This window comes from Patiria miniata, unplaced genomic scaffold (genome assembly GCF_015706575.1).
Source record: "Patiria miniata isolate m_02_andy unplaced genomic scaffold, ASM1570657v1 HiC_scaffold_30, whole genome shotgun sequence".
NCBI classification, from domain to species: domain Eukaryota; kingdom Metazoa; phylum Echinodermata; class Asteroidea; order Valvatida; family Asterinidae; genus Patiria; species Patiria miniata.
The window spans coordinates 1,415,210-1,435,203 of record NW_024037070.1 but is presented as its reverse complement, the minus strand read 5'-3'; the positions used below and the strand labels follow the sequence as shown (position 1 = coordinate 1,435,203).

General features: G+C 41.8%; 3 protein-coding genes across 3 annotated transcripts in view; 2 read left to right on the top strand and 1 right to left on the bottom strand.

The window, feature by feature from the left end:
* LOC119739050 (centriolin-like) overlaps positions 1 to 19,994 on the top strand; it is a gene marked incomplete at its 5' end in the record, with an annotated part of 101,267 nt that overhangs the window by 63,973 nt on the left and 17,300 nt on the right. Inside the window, 2 exon segments of the mRNA XM_038213884.1 lie at positions 17,429 to 17,582; positions 18,475 to 18,591. Of these exon segments, the coding sequence (XP_038069812.1) occupies positions 17,429 to 17,582; positions 18,475 to 18,591 (271 nt within the window).
* Positions 8 to 6,093, top strand: LOC119739132. Its single transcript, XM_038213961.1, has 3 exons — positions 8 to 1,123; positions 3,429 to 3,509; positions 4,107 to 6,093. The coding sequence occupies exons 1-3, from the start codon at positions 854 to 856 to the stop codon at positions 5,310 to 5,312; spliced, it is 1,557 nt and encodes a 518-aa protein (XP_038069889.1). The 5' UTR covers positions 8 to 853; the 3' UTR covers positions 5,313 to 6,093.
* Positions 6,753 to 10,414, bottom strand: LOC119739133. Its single transcript, XM_038213962.1, has 2 exons — positions 9,728 to 10,414; positions 6,753 to 8,553 (listed from the first exon to the last, which is right to left on the bottom strand). The coding sequence occupies exons 1-2, from the start codon at positions 9,777 to 9,779 to the stop codon at positions 7,187 to 7,189; spliced, it is 1,419 nt and encodes a 472-aa protein (XP_038069890.1). The 5' UTR covers positions 9,780 to 10,414; the 3' UTR covers positions 6,753 to 7,186.

Sequence of the window (19,994 nt, the reverse complement as noted above, 5' to 3'; positions counted from 1 at the left end):
TTATCACCAGAGTATCCTATTAGTGAAATCATCACAAGACAATTATATCACAAGTCAAATCACAAGTAAGGATGATCGAGGAATGATAAAAGACTGCGTTTATCACCTTTCATTTTAATTTTTGTTACTATGCCCCGTGGCGAAGTCAAAGGGGCATACTGTTTCCCCCTTGTCATTCGGTGTGTGTGGGTGAGTTTGTAAACACTGGCAATCGAGGACCAGGGACAAAACAGTTAAGGCACAAACAAAGAGTCCATGATTGGCCGATTGAAATTCGTGTGCAAAACCATTGAGAGCTGTTGCTAAAACGTTAAGAGTACAAAAGGGGTCCATGGTTACTGGTGTTTACAAAGATGGGTGTGCATGTGTATATTTATGGCTTTATGATAGAGGGCAGACACACAAAGGGAGAACACCCAGTCTTGTTCCGTAGTTTTGGGGACATACACTTGTCTAGATACAAGGTTTTTGTAGGGACTGAAAATGCTGTGGGGACAGCACAAAGTCCCCACAACTCGATCCTAATTAACCTAACAATGAAAAACTTCCCCATAACGTAGTGTAGGCCAGGGCAAAAGATCCTTTCAGTCCTTGAGCATTGGGTCTTTTGTTGAAAACGGTCCTTGATGGTACGGTTTTGTGCTGAGTCTATAGACGAATCCAACGGAGACAATTTTGTTACCTTTGTCGTTGGCGGCGCTGTTGCATTTGCCATTCCGAGGGGCCATTTTTAAAAACCGCTAAACGACGGGCTTGTGTACGTGTAAGTCATGTAAGTGGCAACAGTGAACGAACTGGAACCATGCGTATCGAGCTCCAATTTTAGGCTTTTATCGGGATTCTTGAAAACATTATGGCTAAAGAAACAACGAAGAAGAATAACGAAGGATCAGGAAAACACTGTGTCGTCGTTGGCTGCAAAAATACAAGCAAAAAGCTGAGAAAATGGAAGCTTGCAACATGCGAATTGCATGCATCAGAAACGCACGAATATTGTGTGTGTTTACAGCCGTACAAAATGCATCGTTTCCCCAACTGTTCCAACGCCAATTCCGCAGCCAATCGAAAGCAGTGGGTGAGGAATATCAACCGAAAGGACTTCAGACCTTCAAAATACAGCACTGTAAGTTCCTTTTTCAGGGAAGGACCGTGTAATTCATCAGACGGTACTTCAATTCATACTTCATGTTTGGTCATGATTGTTGGAATGGTATCCAGTAATTTGGGACATGGGTTTACGGGTAGGCCTAAATCAGCTTTTAATTTGTGTGGTAGGCCTTGTAGAGGTGCGTCTTTGCCACTCAGTGACAGTGGCTTGAGTTTTAAATTATGTCCCCCATTTTTTATTTATATTACTAATACGGTACTACTAATAGTATGAATATAGCTAGTCCGAGTAACTTGGACCCAACTTATCGCCTTTTTTAACATTTGGACATGGTCTGGCGATAGTAAGGTCCAAGCTAATACCGAGACCTAGACAACACAGTCCCAAAAACCAACATTTTCCAACAAAAAACATCAGATTTCACCTTCAAAAAGGCCTCCAAATTACTAGATATGCCACCTGAGGTACAAGTAGACATCGGTTGTACTGAAGTTTACTTACGATCTGGAAAAAAGTGAAATTTTCTGTTCAATTCTGAAGACCCCCTCTGCCTAGGTTGTCGTTGTTGTGCTCGCGTTCAAAACTGCATGATAATGGCGTCAGACCTCGACCTCATGCAAATGTCTGGACGGCGCGCTTGCGCATAATGCACTGCATGCACGGCAGATTCCCCCGCGCCGACGACTGTTTCCTGATGTAGAGTGCTGTGTAAGTTCGCGGTACGCCTAGGAGTCGCGCTGGCTAGCCAGGCGCATGGCTGGCGCTCTACATCAGGAAACAGTCGTCGGCGCGGCGCAGGGGAATCTGCCATGCATGCAGTGCATTATGCGCAAGCGCGCCGTCCATACATTTGCATGAGGTCGAGGTCAGACGCCATTATCATGCAGTTTTGAACGCGAGCACAACAACGACAACCTAGGCAGAGGGGGTCTTCAGAATTGAACGGAAAATTTCACTTTTTTCCGGATCGTAAGTAAACTTAAGTACAACCATCTTAATCGTCTATGTCTACTTGTACCTCAGGTGACATATCTAATAATTTGGAGGCCGTTTTGAAGGTGAAATCTGATGTTTTTTGTTGGAAAATGTTGGTTTTTGGGACTGTGTTGTCTAGGTCTCGGTATTAGCTTGGACCTTACTATCGCCAGACCATGTCCAAATGTTAAAAAAGGCGATAAATTGGGTCCAAGTTACTCGGACTAGAATATAGCCTGGGAAATTAAGGCCTTTTTGCTAGGATGTAGCCTCAATCCTGCAAAATCCTCCAATTGGCCTCATGGAAAAATAGCATGTAGCCTCAATCCTGCAAATTCCTCCGTTATTTCTTGAATATGGTCCATGGAGGGGTGACCACTGCCTGAATCCTGCAAAATCCTCTGGCTATGACTGTCAATAGGCTGAGGCAGAGGCAGTGACATCCTGGAGCAGTGTGGAGGATGTCAAGTATAATCAAGGACTAAATTTATGCACGGCTGAGCATAAACAACACAAGGTCCGGCCCAAGACCTTGACACAGTGCGTACTCCGAAATCAGCAATGCACTTTTGCCATGTAACCTCAATCCTGCAAATTCCTCCAATTTGCAAAAAGGATTTTGGAGGATTCAGGGCGGTTAGGGTTAATGTATTTAATTGTTTAAAAAAAAAAATGGGGGAGGGGGGCAATCGTGTAGTGTAGGGCCCCTGTTTAGTTTTGATCAAATTAGTGTCATATACTCATAGATGTTTGTTGTTGCTCCAAAATGACGTTTTCAATCAAGAGCGGACTTCTCTCAATTCTAGGTTTTTGTAATTCTGAACTGAGTTTCTTGGGGTAGAAATCACAATTTTTCTGCACGGTTTTCTGCCAGTTGGTGCCTAGCAATTCAGTGCTGTTTGTGTTCACGGTACATCGCGCAGTGATCGCCATCTTTATTTTCGGGTTGCGTGTTGTCACTGCACTGTCATTTTCATTTAACCCCCCAATTTCCCTTCAAAAATTCAAAACATTGCCCTCTATCTATGGAGTACCGGTTTATTCCTATTTCCTAATGTCACAAACTAGTTTGGTCGGTCTAATAATTTTAAAGTGGATTTTTTTCCCTATAGGGAACTGGGTCCATAGATACATGTACACAGTTGCCACTGTTTAATGAAATGCCAGTGTAAAGACAAGTGCAATCAAATTTATTTTTAATGTATGTTTTGCATGTTTGTTGAGTGCTTCGGCCCCGTACAAAAAGGTTTGTGTTGCATGGGTTGCTCCCATCCAAAATATTTTGTCAGAATTTGTCCACAACTTACCATCTGATCTGCTGTCTGTTTGTTTCTTTTTATTTCAGGTATGTTCTGTCCATTTTGAAGAAGGGAAGCCAACATCAGCTCACCCTTACCCAACTGTGGCCATGGGATATATCCCCTATGTAAGTCTAAATCAAGCTAGTCCTGTCAATTAATAGTCAAGTTTTGTTCCCAGTATGGAGTTTGTGTTTGGTTTTCAGAGAAATATTCTTGGAAGCATCTCCCCCCCCCCCCACAACAAATATAAATATTGATAAAGAAACGTTTATTTCTTCTTGTCTAGTACTCCTCCAATTTATACAAATATTCTATTTTACTGGGTACATCTGTAATTACATATAACAAAACACAGCTACCTACTGACCTAGACCCGTGAACGTGTCATCAACAACGCCATGCTCCAGAGTACTGAAGAAACACTCGATGCACATGATTGTACGGGTTACCGGACAGATCCGCTCCTACCATTTTGCACGTGCATGACTCAGAATACCAGCGTTTTGTGTGACCTCGGAAAAATCAAAAGTTGTGCTCGTACAAATGTACCGGTACGTTTCTTGTTGTGTTGAGGTCGTTTTTTTTTTTTTTTCAAATTTCTTGGCAATGTAAGATCCTATGCTCGCATGAAATTACAGAAAGTTTCAAAACTTGGGGCTTGGACTTGGGGTTTGAGGATTCAACAACAAATGTAATGTACAGGTTTACTTTTCTTTTTACAGAAACAGCTCTCAAGAGGAAGGCCTCCCCCTAGGAGAAGAGTTTCCACAGCAACAAAAGCAGTGACAGTGCAAGAAAAGGCTGGAGGGGTTGCAAATATGAGTCCGCATGGTGTTGAGAGAACATCAACATGTGTACAAACACAAGGATTAGAGACGAAGGATGCATCAGTACAGTGGTATGATGCCAGAGTAGCTGACCATACTTATGCACATGTTAATCCTATCACTAAATCCAAGGCAAAAGGTACGCAAACAGTCAAGGCTCCAGAAGTATCAGCAGTTAATCTTCAAGAATCTGATATGAAGTTTTACACCGGACTTAGCGTGCGATCATTCTGGGCGCTTGTGAATGCGCTTGTAGTGACTCTTACTACCACCCCTAAATTTCAACTACCAGTGCCAGACCAACTTTTGCTTGTTTTGATGAGATTAAGAATAGCCCTGATGATCTGGGATCTTGGAGTACGCTTCAAAGTGTCTTGTTCCACAGTCTGTGACATTATCTCCTTCTGGGTACCACGTTTGGCTACATTCATGAGAGAAAATGTCATATTTTGGCCATCACGTGACACGCTTGCCAGGATACGTCCCAAATGTTTTGAGTCTTGTCATCCTAAGGCTACCTGCATCATAGACTGCACTGAAATCTTTGTTCAGAGACCCAAGAACTTGAGAAAACGTGCCCAAACTTATTCTAACTACAAACATCACAATACCTACAAGGCCTTGTACTGCATTGCACCAAATGGTTTTGTGACGTATGTTTCCAAATTATTTGGAGGTCGTGCCAGTGACACTTTCATCTCTCAGAACTCTGGCTTTTTGGACCACTTGCTCCCCGGTGACGAGGTTCTAGCTGACCGTGCCTTCACTATCGAAGATATTCTTCCACACGGTGTGAAGTTATCTATCCCAGCCTTCACAAGAGGACTCAAGGACAGGCGTCTACCAGAGGAAAGTGTGACAGAAACACGACGTATTGCCAACGTAAGAATTCATGTTGAAAGGGCAATCAGACGATTGAAATGTTTCAAAATTTTAGCCAATATCATTCCGATGCGAGTAAAAAATGTAGATGACATATTGATTACATGTGCTGGACTTTGCAATTTACAGCCTTGCCTAATTAATGAGGACAGAGCCCAGGAAACAAGTGATAGTGATTCTAATGACGAGGAGGGAAACGTTTTTTCAGTGGAGGAATAAGTACATTTACATGTATGACTTTGCTGAAATTGATTTTGAATGTGTGTTTCCATCTTCAAAACAAATGACAAGATTTGAAAGTATGAATGTGCTTGACATAAAGATGGTTTGCAGTTGCAGCATGTACATGTGCATGTAGTCTAATTAGTGACTGTGCTATTACATGTAGGTTCTGAAAACAACATGTGTTTTGTTACACAAAGGTTTAGACAGTGTGCTGTCCATTTTCAGGAGTCTGAAGACAGACAAAGCATTCTGTCCAACCCGTCACATAACAAAACATGATCTTTTCAGAACCACACATACATGTACAGTAGTAGTCACAAAAGCGATTAGACTTTATGAACATGGTGCTACTGCAAAGCATAGGCTTTTGTCCTTCCACCGGGCTGCAAACCTTCAACTTCTCAAGTCATACATGTACATGTACAGTGCAAGCATAATTAAACATCATCAGGTTTGTGCTGAAGTATTTTTTTTGTACTTTGGCAAGGGGTATCCCCCAATGTTCTTCCTTGCCACCCCACCAGTTGTCCCCCCTTACTAAATCTCCCAAGTATTAAAGAAAAAAAATTGAAAGGGAAAAGAAAAGAAAAACATTTAGTCAATACATGTATATTTTACTGTACTGTACAGTGAATGTTTATTAAGACAGGACACCCTCACATAAAAATTAAGGGTTTTGAACAGCCCCCCCCCCCCCCCCATTTTACTGTTTATCTGGCGTGTGTTTCGGAGTGTATCGGACACCCGTGTTTGCCACACCCTCCCCCCCCCCCCCGAAAAATATATAATAATAATAAATAATAGTTATAATAAAATAGTAATAGTAATTAAGTAATAATAAAATGATACTTCATTCATTGTTACCTCACACATCCCCCTCAGGTACATGTACCTCAAAAAAATCTACAGATTCCAGTTAACACAATGACCAACACAAATGAAGGGGGACTCCAGGCCTCTACCAGATATCCTGAGTACATTATTACGTGTGTATGTCACTTTCCCCTCAAATTAAGCAGTATGGCACTGTTAAAAATTTGATTTGTAATGCTAGGTTCACACATTCCTCATTTTTAAGCCGAATCGTCACGAATAGCAGTTTTTTAGTAAATCGGGGATGGTTCTTGGCTGCCTCATGATGATATTGTTTGTAAGGTTAAAGATCAGGAAGCACCCTGACAAATTTGAACATTCATAAGATGGAATTTTGCGTCGGGGTGATATAAATCAAATTATGTTTTGCCCTTCACCATGTTTAAACACCGTATACTCAGTGTGTTACCAACTTTTTTCCAACTTTCACTCGGGAGGAAACACACCGAGTATACAGTGTTTAAACGTCGGTGAAGGACAAAACCTAATTTGAAATTTGAACATGTTCAAAATTGTTGGGGTGATTCAGGAGCCAATTTCAATTCCTGATTAATGTTTGTTGTATTTATAACTAATTCGGTAATGTGTGAACCTAGCATAACATTGCTTCGTTCAGAATAGTTCAATATAGAATGTGAAAATGTTGTGTCTTAACAGATTTTTTCTTTAATTGCATACTGAATAGTATATTAACCTCTGCATCAATAGCACACTTTCTCAGTAGCAGTTCAGTTTCACATTCCTCTTCAGTCTCATATACAATGTACATGTAGTACCCAGTTAGCAGTTCAAGCTTTACAGTAGAGCTATAGTTCATATAAACTAGTACTATCCAGGTCAGTTGATCATAATCAATGAATATTAAATATTGTCATGGAATAAAGTCACAGTCAACACAGTCCTCAACTAAACAAGTGTGATGTATCGACTAATCTTTTCCCCCGACACATAATAGTGGTAATTTATTGTTTTCAGTTTTAGCCTCTTACATGCATCTAGATTCTTGGTTTTACAATTTTTAGTTCCCTTGAAATTATTGAATCTGTAAGCTTTGGCAAAAGATGCTTGAAGTAGAATTTTCGCAGTTGACCTAGACGCTGCTCAAACCACTCATTGTCAAAGTTGACATCTGCTATAACGTAGTCTTTCTTTGACCAAACCATAAATTTGCACATGGGTCGCTTCGAACAGTACATGGCAATTTGTACCTGGGTGTAGTAACCACTAGCTGCTGAACTTTGACGAAGGAAGTATTTCCCTTCTCTACTTCGAACATCGTAAGTCCCACTTTCCACTAGTCCTCGAACAGTACCACCATATCGCTCCAACTTCCTCTCAGTGGGACATTTTATTTCTAAAATTGTGTTGTCGTCAACAATTCCATCCAGACTTGCTCCAAGCCAACTTTCCTCTGGGTTTACAACTAAACCTGTGGTTTCTACAAGTGTTTCAAATTGATGTTCAAAGGCTTCCCTTGCAGTAGCTTCGTATGTGTGCCCGTGACAAGTATCCGCATTTCCAAGGAAGTGTGGCCTGATGTGATTCATGATCCACTTTGTTGGGTCTGTCTCTGTTTTCTTGGGGACACTTGCTGCTGAGCTACTTGTAATTCGGAGCTTCCTCTGCGATGTCCACAAAGCCGAGTTCTGATTGTGTGTTTGACAGGCAAGTTTTCTTGCCTCGTGGTCTTTCAACAGGATGTAGTTGTTGAAAATTTCTTGACAAGGCTCGCATTCAAGATTGACATCATGATGTCCATGAACAGGGAGGGGCTGATCACTGTTGGCTGGTTTGCAAGTTTGTGTAGATGTCAGCACCTGATTTAAAATTGTGCCCGGTATGGACGCGAGCTCACACATGTGTGGACTGTTCAGGTGCTTTTTCAGTGCCTCGTCCGTGTCAAATGCAAGAGCACTGTTCATTGTGGACTTTGAGGTTGGATCGCACATGTTTTCAACACTGTCGGGCACCACGTTACCTTGAGTGCTCCGATTCCACAAACAAGGTCTGTCTGTACAGGTGATGCCGATGAAACCTTTCTTGTATGCCTCATTTATCTTGAAGGACAGGCCTGCTGAGTGACTACAACATTTCCCTTCCGAAGCAATGCAGTCGCATTTTACAGACTTGATTGTTCTATTTTCTTTGTCAACACTGATCTCCACTTGATGATAGCTGGAGATTTGCTGTGAAAATCTCACTGTCCCCCTCAAGATGACAGTTGATCCATCCTCATGATGGCGGTGCTTGATGGTGCCCACCCATCCCGAGTTCAGGTAGTTGATACCCTCGCTGATGCTTCGAAAGTTTCGGTTAGGCTGCTCATCACATGCTGGAGCATTAATGAAGTAGTCATAGATATCTGTGAAGAAAATTCAAATAAAATTTTACTTTGAGTGGCACAATGAATGGGAAAGAGGAAAAGCTCAGGGTGACCGTAAGGTCATGACCAAATTCTGCTAAATGCACTTCAAAAATCTGTCAAAATTATTCAAAATCTTCCAGATTTCCCAGATTGCTCGAAATGCGCTATAAACACTTAAAATCACACGCAGATGTTGTAGTATTGCCTTAATTAAGGTTCAAATTACATTACAAACAATCCATTGTCACAAAAAAATGTTACGAAATTGCGTAAATTTCAGGCAAAACGTGGTTGCTTCACGACAAAATCCGGTTCCTAGTGAACCTCCGTACCTAGACCAGCCAATCTGTCCCATCATGCAAGGGTTTGTTTGAAAAGATTGAATCTACTTTAAACAAATGTACCATTTTCTTCAAATTTGCTGTTTTTCTGTCAAATATCCATTTTTGCAGAATTCTGCCAGAAATCTGCCCAAAAAAATAAGTTCTGTCAAATTTTCTGTAAAACTCGTTTCTTTTTTTTACAAAAAATCTGTCAAAGTTAGCCGAAAATCGGCTTAAACAGTCACCCTGGAAAAGCTGCATGCCTGTTTAATCTTTGGCATACATGTTTTCCTTAAAAAATTGTGAAACTAGAATTATACTAGCCCCCAAAAAATATGACAGCAAAAAATTGACACAGTCAGACCATGGATTGAGTCTGCCATTTTGGTTGGTAAAATACTGAGGACCTTTTCTTTGCCCAATGGAATTTTTGGAGAAATTTGCTGACAAAAGAGTGAGTATTAAGTTGGCCTGATCACCCCACTGACACCGGCTTCGATTCCTGAACCCAACAAACCCGTTGAATCCCAAACTGTTTCTACATCTTTCCTGTAATAGGACTAGTAATATTATTAAGCGGCACTGTCCGAATGCCATGAATGCATAAATGCTGTAGGCCTACACTAATTATTTGTTCCCTTTTGATGCAATGAATTTGCCCACAACTTAACACTTTTTTTCATCAACATCAATCACTTTCCTAAAAATGATCTTAGCCTAGTAAAGTTCATCATCGTTTCATGTCAGTGATTACAGTCATCCGATTTCCAAAAGCAAGTTGATGTTTGGCGTTAACGTTAGGCCTAGCCTAAACATGCTAAAACACCACGTAAACAGTGGCTTTTTACCTTGAAATTCAAGCTTTGGCCAGTCACGAACGTCGTCCTTCCACGCATCCATAGGTTTTTTTTGCAGAATTCTTATGCTCAACTATGGGGGAGCCAGGTTGGCGTAGCGGTACTTTCCTCGCCTTCCACCGCTGTGACCAGGGTTAGAATCCCGCCTCGGCCAATATGTGGATTGGGTTTTCAGTCCCTACCTGATTCCATGGGTTTTCCCCAGAATAGCTTCTGGGCTGGGCTTTTCCTCTCACCTCTTTGTCATGTTTGTGAGGGCTCCTTTGGAAAGCAGTTTTTTTTTAAACTGGAATGGACTAGGGGTCCTACCCTCACGTTACAGATTAGGCCTACAACTTACAAGTTAACAACAAATAAAAAATAAATAAATAAACCTCTAAAACTATAGTTTCTTCTCACTGTCTCCTCTCTAAGTTGGTGTGATGTTTCCCCTGGGATGTTTTACCGACTATATTAGATACAGAACTCACAGTCAACCGTGCGTGTTTGTATTTGTTCGCACTTAATAAAAACTAGACTGGAAATTGTCGCTGTACAAAATTGTTTATATTTGGCGCCCGCCGCGATTGCTAAGCGACACTGGCCCCCTACAATGTCCGTGTCGAATGAGGGCGCCCCTCCATGCATAGTCTATCGGATTCGTCTATAGGAGAGTGTTATATTACAGGGGCAAAGGGAAAAACAAAGCATTTTCCTCAGGCGTATAGAAATTCACGACGGTGTGTGCGTGTGTGTGTTATGTTTTGGTTTGGTTAACTTTTGTCAGCACAATAACTTGAGAAATTCTTTACTTGGGAACTTGTATTTGGTTTGTGGATTGTTCTTAATCCCGGTACATACCGTTAGTTCGTTTTACCGTTTTGGATTTCTTCAAAAACAAAAACAGTAAAAGAACCATTGACTGTTTTGTCGTTTTACAGTTTTGTAAAAAGGTCAAACGGTATTAAGTGACCACATTTTTTTACCTTTTTTTAATTGTAAAAAGCGATAAACGGTTAGTTGCTTTATTTTGAGAGTGTTGTTTTACAAAAACATAACAATGACAAAACGGTCAGTCTTGTCAACCATTTTTTTATTCAGGTTCGGCAATTAAGCAATGCACCTTGGAATGTTAATGTGTCCTGGCCTTGGGATCGAGTCAATGCCTGGGACCCAAATTGCCCTCCTTACATTTATGTCGTTCTGCTGGTTTTTTTTTTCAAAGTTATTTGTGTAAAACTGTTAAACAAAAATCATTGATCGTTATGCTGTTATGAATTTTACTAAACTGATAAAACGGAATAACCGTGTTTATCTTCATACCGTTTTACAAAATTGTAAAACGACAAAACAGTCAATGGTTTGTTTACTGTTTTTGTTTTTGAGGAAATCCAAAACGGTAAAACAAAATAACGGTATGTACCGGGATTGTTCTTGATAGTCTTAAGAAGCCTATTGATTTTTGGGCTGGCAGGTCAAAGGTCAAGGTACTATTCCTAAAACAAAGGATAACCTGAGAAATACTTTGCTTAGGAACTTGAAATTTGGTTTGTGGGTTGTTCTTGGTAGTCCTAAGAAGCCTATTGCTTTTGAGGTCGACAGGTCAAGATCACCATATTGCTAAAACGATCGAAATCTTGTCAATGCTATAACTTGAGAAACACTTTACTTAGGAACTTGAAATTTGGTTGTGGGTTGTTCTTGAAAGTCTTATCAAGGTTCCCCAGTTCTAACTGGTTCCAATCTTTTTGAGAACTGGGTACCCGCAATGCTCGGTTCTGGCTCCAAAAGAATCGGTTGTACATTAAATTACCTATTCTCCGTGCACAAAACCCAGAGCGGAGAATCGGCTCCATTGAAATTCAATCACATGAAGGTCCGGGATATTTTCTGTGGCTAGTCAAAACAATGGCAGGAAAACTACACAGACTTCCATACATCACGCGTCGGAGACAAATGCTAAACAGAGCCCTTTGCGGCCATGAGGCATAAAGCATTGAACCCAATACTGGCCCAGTACCATGGATAATATTGCTTTGAATTGCATAATGTTGCATGGGGCGTGGCCAGACCGATCAGGGTTACTTGGACAAGTGCTGTAGAGGGTTTAACCAATAAAACAAAAAGGAGTCCAATTTTCACTACGGCTCTCGGTGCTGGAATCGGCTCTGATGGACCCAGCTCTGATTATGAGTGCTGGGCGAATCAGTTCTACGGGCCCGGGTACAGGTACAAAATACCCAGCTCCAAACAAGTCGCGAATCTGCCATTGCATGAAAACAAATTAATCCTTAACTTTGGTTCATTCTGATTTGGTGCACGTGGTGAAGAATGACAAGTCACGCAGTGCACACTAAAAGATGGGCTGCTAGATGATAATAATTGTGTTCATGCAACTTAAGCCCAGTAAATCTGGACTGTCCGTGACTCATTCGGATCAGAGCCGGGTGTTTGGACCCGGGTCCATCAGAGCCGATTCCAGTGGCGTAGCCGAGGAGGGGGGGGGGGGGGCACGGGGGGCCAACCGCTGTAAATAAAAACTATATGAAAAAAAAAGTAAAGAAATTTGAACAAAACCTGATGCAAATTTTATCTATATAAAATACGATTATATGTAACTTGTGGAAAAGTTACAAAGCGCTTTACTGACTAAGATTAAACTTTGCATGAGCTTTCGTGGCAACAACTGCTTCATCTGATGAAGTAGTTGTTGCCACGAAAACTCATTCAAAGTTTTACCATATTTCTTAAAGTGTTATATAACTTTTCCATTTATTACTGTCTGACTGACACAGCTACCATCCACTTAATTGAGTATATATGTGTGTCTACTTCGCTCAACTTACCTGTAGAGCAATCTACTTATGCATATTCCCTATCCGCTCCGTTCACAAGTACCCCCTCACCAGCAAAGGAAGTACAGCTGGGGGTGACCGACCGACGCCATCTTGCCTGACTCCAATTCATTTGCCGCAAAGCGCGGCCACTGCGTGTACATAGTAAAAATTCCCTGGTGTACGTGCGTCACACACAAGGAACGGTGAGCGTCAACCAGCGAAATGTCCCACCCATGGGACGTCGTTGCTAGGTAAAAGGGCGCCCTCTTTGTCCGCGCACGGAGCCCATACCGGCAGGTATTTCCCGCTAAGAGTTTTATAAAATAGCGCCCTCTGGCGCCCTACTCATAATACCCCGCAGCATGCGTGCCTCGTGAGCGTCCTCGTGAGTGTCCTCTTTTCTCTTAGCGGCAGGTTGGGTATGACGTGTGTAAAATAGCTCCTGTTTTTATCGTCATTTTACTACCCTTTTTCCGCTTAATAAGAGAAGTTTATTGAGTAAAAGAGTTAGTTTGTAGAGTTTCTCATCATCTTCTTGTTTTATTTGTTATATTTATTCAATTATTATGAAGCCTTTGGGGAGAACCGATCTGTCAGAAACCGGGGAGAATTACTCTTGTACGGGACGGACCAGATGTTTTCCGTTGTTCGGGGTCCTGGTGCCCCAGGTGTCTTCAGACATTTCCTCGGACACACCCCTGGGCCATTCTTCAAGGGAGAAGAACAAGACGAAGGATGATCGCCGATCATGCCATTCTTCTTCAGACTCTGACGGCTCTTCTGATCGGTCCCACCGGGGCAAACGCTCCCGTGGTGAGGACTCGATCTTGAGTACTGATTTCCTGCAGGCTTTTCAGTCAATCTCATCTACGCTATTGGCTCTTTATGGGTCGCCAGATGGGCCCCATTGGTGGCCCCCCTGAAGCCGCGAGCCACGCACCACAACCCTTAATCGTTGGTCTCGATCCAACAAAGGGACATACCGCACACAGATAGCCGTGCTCCGGAGACCCACCTGCAGTGAATGGTTCACAGTTGTCATTCATTGGTCACGGTTAGGTGGCCCAAGCACAACGAGATACATGTACATGTACAGGTACATGTTCATTTGTACATGTATACCACACATGGTTGCGTGCACCGGAGGCCAGGCCTGAGGCGAACGCTTCACATTTGCCGGCTGTGGGCCTGTTGGGTGGACCAGAGACAACAGGACCTACCGCACGCAGTTAGCTGTTCGCTGGGATCCCCACCCCTGTCTATTGTCTCCGAGGAAGTTGCCCATGCAGCCACCGCCGCGTGGTTCTTTACAACTCGCCCCTCTAGAAGGTTCTCGTTCACCGAAGTCAACTCGACCTTCGCAATCGGCTGATTCATCTGATGATGATGAATAACCAGACCAATTACAGCGGCTGTCCATCACAGAAACAGAACTCCGTTTTGTGTAGAGGGGCATAAAACGGGTACATAAATTACCCTCCACCGATGAGCCCCCTCCGCCCGATCATAAATCTTTCAAGCGCAGGACGGGCTTCACATCTAACACTGACAAAGTGTTCCCAAAGTTCCTTTGGATCAAGTGTGTGTGGAACACATCGACAACATTATGTCAACGGACAAATGGGCGTCTATTTCTCAGGTAGGAACAGGATTACTATCGTCGACCCACTTCGTTCTACTTATTCTTTGATCAAATTTGGGCGATTTATTGCACCGATCCCACTGCCGCAAACACTACCAGGATGAGGACTCGTTTTTTTTTAGCCAACTCATTGCAAGCCTTGCAATTGTTCTCGGCTTCATTGCTGATTTCATGGTTGGCCCGATGTGCCTATTGCCTGGCGGGCGCCGTTGATGAAACATGTCTGTGCATGTATTTTTGTTATTTTGATATTGATGTTTACATCCATAGTTGTCAATGACGACTGCTCAGATAAACAATCTAAGAAAGCCAACAGACCTGCGGTCAGACCAGCGCAGGTGACGATCAAAGCTAAGCAACTAACCATATCAATCTGCTTGTTTCATGGATTAGTCCCTGATTTCCGGTCTACTGCACGAGGGTTCTTGACCCCTGCACGTGGCAGACGAATACACTGGTGATGGAGACGGACGGGCTGCTTGATTACACATTCCGGCCATTTCCTCTTATCCCTCGGTTACTGAATCAACTGGAACAAAAGGATGACAAGGTTCTCCTCTTAACTCCCTGTTGGTCCCATTGATTGGTTCCCAAGGCTATAACCATTTCCGTTCACCAGGCAGTCAGTGGAACTTCGAGGATAACAATATTCTGTTCCAGTGCAGCTTGGGTTTCCTTCACCCGGCTCCGCAGGAATTTCTCCTGATGTGCTGGGTGCTGTCATGCAATCCCTGTTCAAGCTACAGCTTTTTACAAATACACATGTATGGCTTTTGCCGCTGGGGGGGGGGGGGGGGCCAATTGCTCGCCAAGGGGGACCCGGCCCCACTAGAGCCCCCCCCCCAGGCGACAGGCCTGCCTTTCACAACATTTTTTTTTATCACCATGACCCCACCATACCCAGGCGCGGATCCGGGGGGAGGGGGGGGGGGGGGGGGGGGGGGCACGTGCCGGCTCTGATATTGAACATCAGCCTGCAAACATTGCGTACTGGCCGTATGACACACCAATCTCCACTCAAGAAGCTTAGAAATAAACCGCGATCCCACCGTACGTACCCCATACGTACGTACCCCATACGTACGTATTACCCTACATATACATGTTTCGTTATTAGATTCATACGAATGTACCTATGATTTATTCTCTATGAACATGCAGCTTTATTGGGGGGCCCGCGACAAACACACGTTGTGCACTGCTCTTTGGACCACACCATTGGTCAAGGGTGTGTTTCAGTAAGAACAATTTGCCAGCATTTCCACGCGCTTTTAATTACAAATTGTACTTTCACGGAGTCAAAATCATTTCCTTGTTTTGAATTGACTTCTTTAACATCACGTCATCATATAATTTTCGTAAAGACCTTATTCCAGAAACGATGAAAAACACTGAAAAAAATTTAAACACCCCTGAAGGTCATGGATCCATCCATAAAATTTTATTTTTACGAAGAAAGTTGAGATCCAAAAGTTGGGTTTTTGACGTTACTACGCATTGCTGAAAATCAGCAGTTAATTGCCCAAAGGCAAGTTTTAGCACTCGAGACATGCTCTTGCAAGCTAGACGGAATGCAGGGAGTTGCTTTGTCAAGTGCAAGCGAGGTATTAAATTTGATCGTAGTTCGTCGGTGGCGATTGGGCCAGCGCGCATCCGTGCCGGCCGGGAGGTATGCACCAATTCCCGATGTTTATTTCTCAACGTCATCATCAACAATTATTTACTGTATTTTTTTACATAACAAAAAGACGAATCCACCTTCAAAATGTGTCGTACCATGTGGGAATTGCAATCATGGCGCTGAAAGGCTAGGCCCGATGTCTCTTATCTGTAAAGATCAGACGCATGTATACGAACTAGGCTGATTGTTTCACACAATTTGTCTTGCTGCGCCGCCGATCTGGTGATGGTTTATTTACAAATACATGTACTAGCCTCTATTCTTGAAATTGAAACTGGACTGAATTAAAAGAAAATTTCGTTAAAATGCATTTTACATCATGCAAAAAAAAGAGGGAGAAACTTGGAGGACCGCATGATTAATTTCTGTAGTCATGAGATAAAACTGAGCTGTGAAGTTACAATCTGCATGGAGGCCTTATTGCTCCTCTGTTTAGTTTGATTAAATTACACTAATTTTAAACTTGAATTCAATTGACATGTTCAAGCGGTTTGTTCTTGTTGATCAATTGAAAATTTCAACTTGAAACCAAAACATTAGAAAGCATCCTTGCAACAGTTTACAAACTGAGTTTTTACAATTCCTTTTTCCAAAATATAATGCACGAAAACATGTAGAAGAAAATACATGATATCAAGTGAAGAACAGAAGAAACTTAGAAGGCTTGTAAAAGCAAGATTATGTTTTAATCAATGAACAAAATGTTATAATCTTAAAACAATTTACTCAAATAACTCAGGGGAAAAGGGGCCAGGAATCCCCTCAAAATACACCACGGAGCATCTAGAATTCAAATTTCTAGATGCCGTAAGACATTCGTGCTCCGCGCTTCTATTAGTTTTTGTAGCAAATGCCCTAATGCATCGTTGCAAAAATAAAATGCAAGAAATTATAAAGACAAAAATACATGGTTTTCAACTCTCAAACACAGTAACTTAAAATCTGTAAAAGAAATAGTTTATTTAAAAAAATCCTTATATTATAATCTTTAAAACTTTTGCTCAAATAATTCAGGGGAAAGGAGCCAGGTATCGCCTCAGATTGCACCACAGAGCATCTAGAATCCAAAATTTCGCTCACGGATGCTCACGAGGCACGTATGCCACTGGGTATTATGGGTAGAGACACCAGAGGGCCCTTTTGTGTAAACTCTTAGCGTAAATACCTGCCGGTTTAGGGAATATGCATAAGTAGATTGCTCTACAGGTAAGTATTCCTTCATAGACCCTAACCACACTTCTGTGGGTTTTTTTTTTTTAATTTCTTCCTGTCCTTTCATCTTTGCTGTAGCCGAATTTTGTTGACTCACCAGCCAGGCTACTTAAGAAATAGTTTGACTAGCCTGCAGTTGTTTTAACTAGCATTTGGCTAGCAGGCTTCCGCTAATGTCGAACCCTGATCACACTTTTTCACAAGTTGTAAGAAATGAAACTCAAGTCTTCCAAATGTAACAAATGCAGGTTTGTTTTACTGTTCATCCTCTATACATTTGACTGGACATGTGAGTGACTTTATTACAACTCTGCTTATTTCATCTCTTTTTATGTTTTTAGGTTGAGTCTTTAGCCAAGGCAAGAGCTCGACAAATTGCCCAGGAGCTTGCAAGAGCTGAAGATAAGATGTTAAAACTACATCAGGCCCTAGTTGATAGAGAGAAATTATTGCAACAAGAGATGCAACGAGGGGATGTAGCCTCCCAGACTCTGGGTTAGTCAAGGTTCAGAGATGCCACTTTTCCAGTTTTGACCAGAATTCCTGTGTTTTTTAAATCTCACAAAATTCCTGACCGCCAGGAATTTTCTGGCCGTCAAAATAAACTGGAAAAAGAGAAGAAAACTGTGGAAATACGTCGATTTTTACCTTGTTTAGCGCTTTTGATTTAGTACATTTAGGTACACGCACGGCACAACGTTGTTCGTTGAAGTAGTCTTAAATACATTCTTTGTTGTTGCCGAGCCTGCAGGCGATACAGGCGGCCAACGTACTTGCACGCAGTATACAACGGCGCCTCATGCATGCCCGGGCGTGTTGTTTGATAAGCACACGTAGCATTCAGCCTGGAAATCAAGTCTAGTTATCGGTGGTTTCCGATCGCAGTGATATATGTGAATACAAAATACGCCAGGTCCCAACCATGGTTTCGTCGAACGCATCGCGTGGTGCAAAGATAACATTTAAGATTTTGGCTAACACCACTGTGAACTATTTAAGCATTCAATCCTAATGCAAAATTTCAACACACAAAACTTTGTTTTAATCCATTGCTATATCGCATTCTAACTACTCATTTAACCCGAATTAGCTCTGTGATTGTGTGGTTAAGATGTCTGCACTCGTAAGCAGGAGGTCATAGTGATAGGTTTCAGTTCCCCCAAGCAAGCTCAGGATTTATATCTTACAACAACAAAAATGAAGAGAAAACACACACACATTTAGTGCTTTAGAATTACATAGTAAAAGGTAAACCCAGATTAACAGTTACATGTACTAAGTGGTTCATTAATAAAGGCGTGACAGTTCTGCAAGTTGCCTTCATGAGGGCGTTCCTTTTTATCCCCCTGGCTGTAAATATTGTTGCTGTTCTGTGTTTCTAATTTAGCTACTCAGCAGATACAGATGGATGCTTTATATGACACACTGGAAGAGCAGAAAGCTGAGATACTGAAACTACATGATGCACTGAACAGGCTTGTGATACCAAAACCAGGTATGGCAGGTATGTGGCTAAGGATTTTATATGTGTGAAATTGGGTTGTGGTTGTGTTCCTGTAATACAGAGCAGAGATAATAAAGAGCATATCCATGGTACAATGAAAAAGGCTTTTTAATTTTTAAATGGATTTTTTTTTTTAAATATACCACAAATGTGTAAACAATCTTAATAGTCAGGCAGCTTAGGCCAGGTTTTGGAATGGATATGGACATTCCGGACAAAAGCGCCAAATTGTCCATAACATGCTCCTCATAGCCTTAGCTTTGAATTTTTGATAGGAACCGCCTTATCCAATTACATTATGGTGGCCATCTTGGATTTTTAAAGATGGAGGCCATTGAAAAAACTATATCTACCTATATCTCATCTTCTAAGCCACTTAGGATTCAAATCTTGGTGTCTTAATATACATTTTCAGGGTCAAGGAACGCAAGTGTACCATTTGGGATAGTGTCAAATAGTTGGTTTGTCCAAGTACACTATTGTGGCCATCTTATGTTTGAAAGATGGCCACCATTTAAAACATATCTACGAATACATGTATTGCATCTTTAAGCCACTCTGGATTTAAATCTTGGTGTCTAAACATATATTTTCAGGGTCAAGGAACGCAACTGAACCCTTTGGATTAGTGCAAAATGGTTAATTTTTCCAGATAGACCATCTTGGGTGGCCAAAACCAGGTATGGCAGGTATGTGGCCATCTTGGATTTAAAGATGGCCGTCACTAAAACCCTAGATCTACCAATACCTGTTCTTCTAAGCCACTGAGGATTAACATTTTGCCATGTAAACATACATTTTCAGGGTCAAGGAATACAACTACACCATTTAGGATAGTGTCAAATGGCTAGTTTGTACACATTCACTATTGTGGCCATCTTCGATTTTAAAGATGGCCGCCAGATAAGAATTGCATTTACTGATATCTCAGCTACTACGCCACATTGAAACACAGTCTAGGTGTCAAAACATACATTTTGAGGGTCAGGAAATACTACTCTTTTATTAAGAAGAGCCTCAGATAGTTCAGTTTCATTTACACACAGAAGAGACAAACTGAACATGAAATCTCTAAAAGAATACCGTTGATACACTGCAGTCACTGAACATACTGCGTGAAGTATATATAAAACAAAATTATGTGAGAATAACTGTCATCACTCACCACAGTTTACAGTTTAAAAGTGCTCGCCTTATTTCTCACAGTTGCAACCGTAGAGGTTAGTGCACTTGCAGTATACCTTCCAGCTGCATGCACGTCTTGCATCGCATTTGCTTTGACTCTTGCATCCACATTGAACTAGTTCACTGTAGGCTTTGGAGGCCACAGGTAACATCGCCCAGACAGAAACCCATTACTGTTTTTGTTCATGTTCGAGCGCCTGATTCTAAACGGGCTTGCC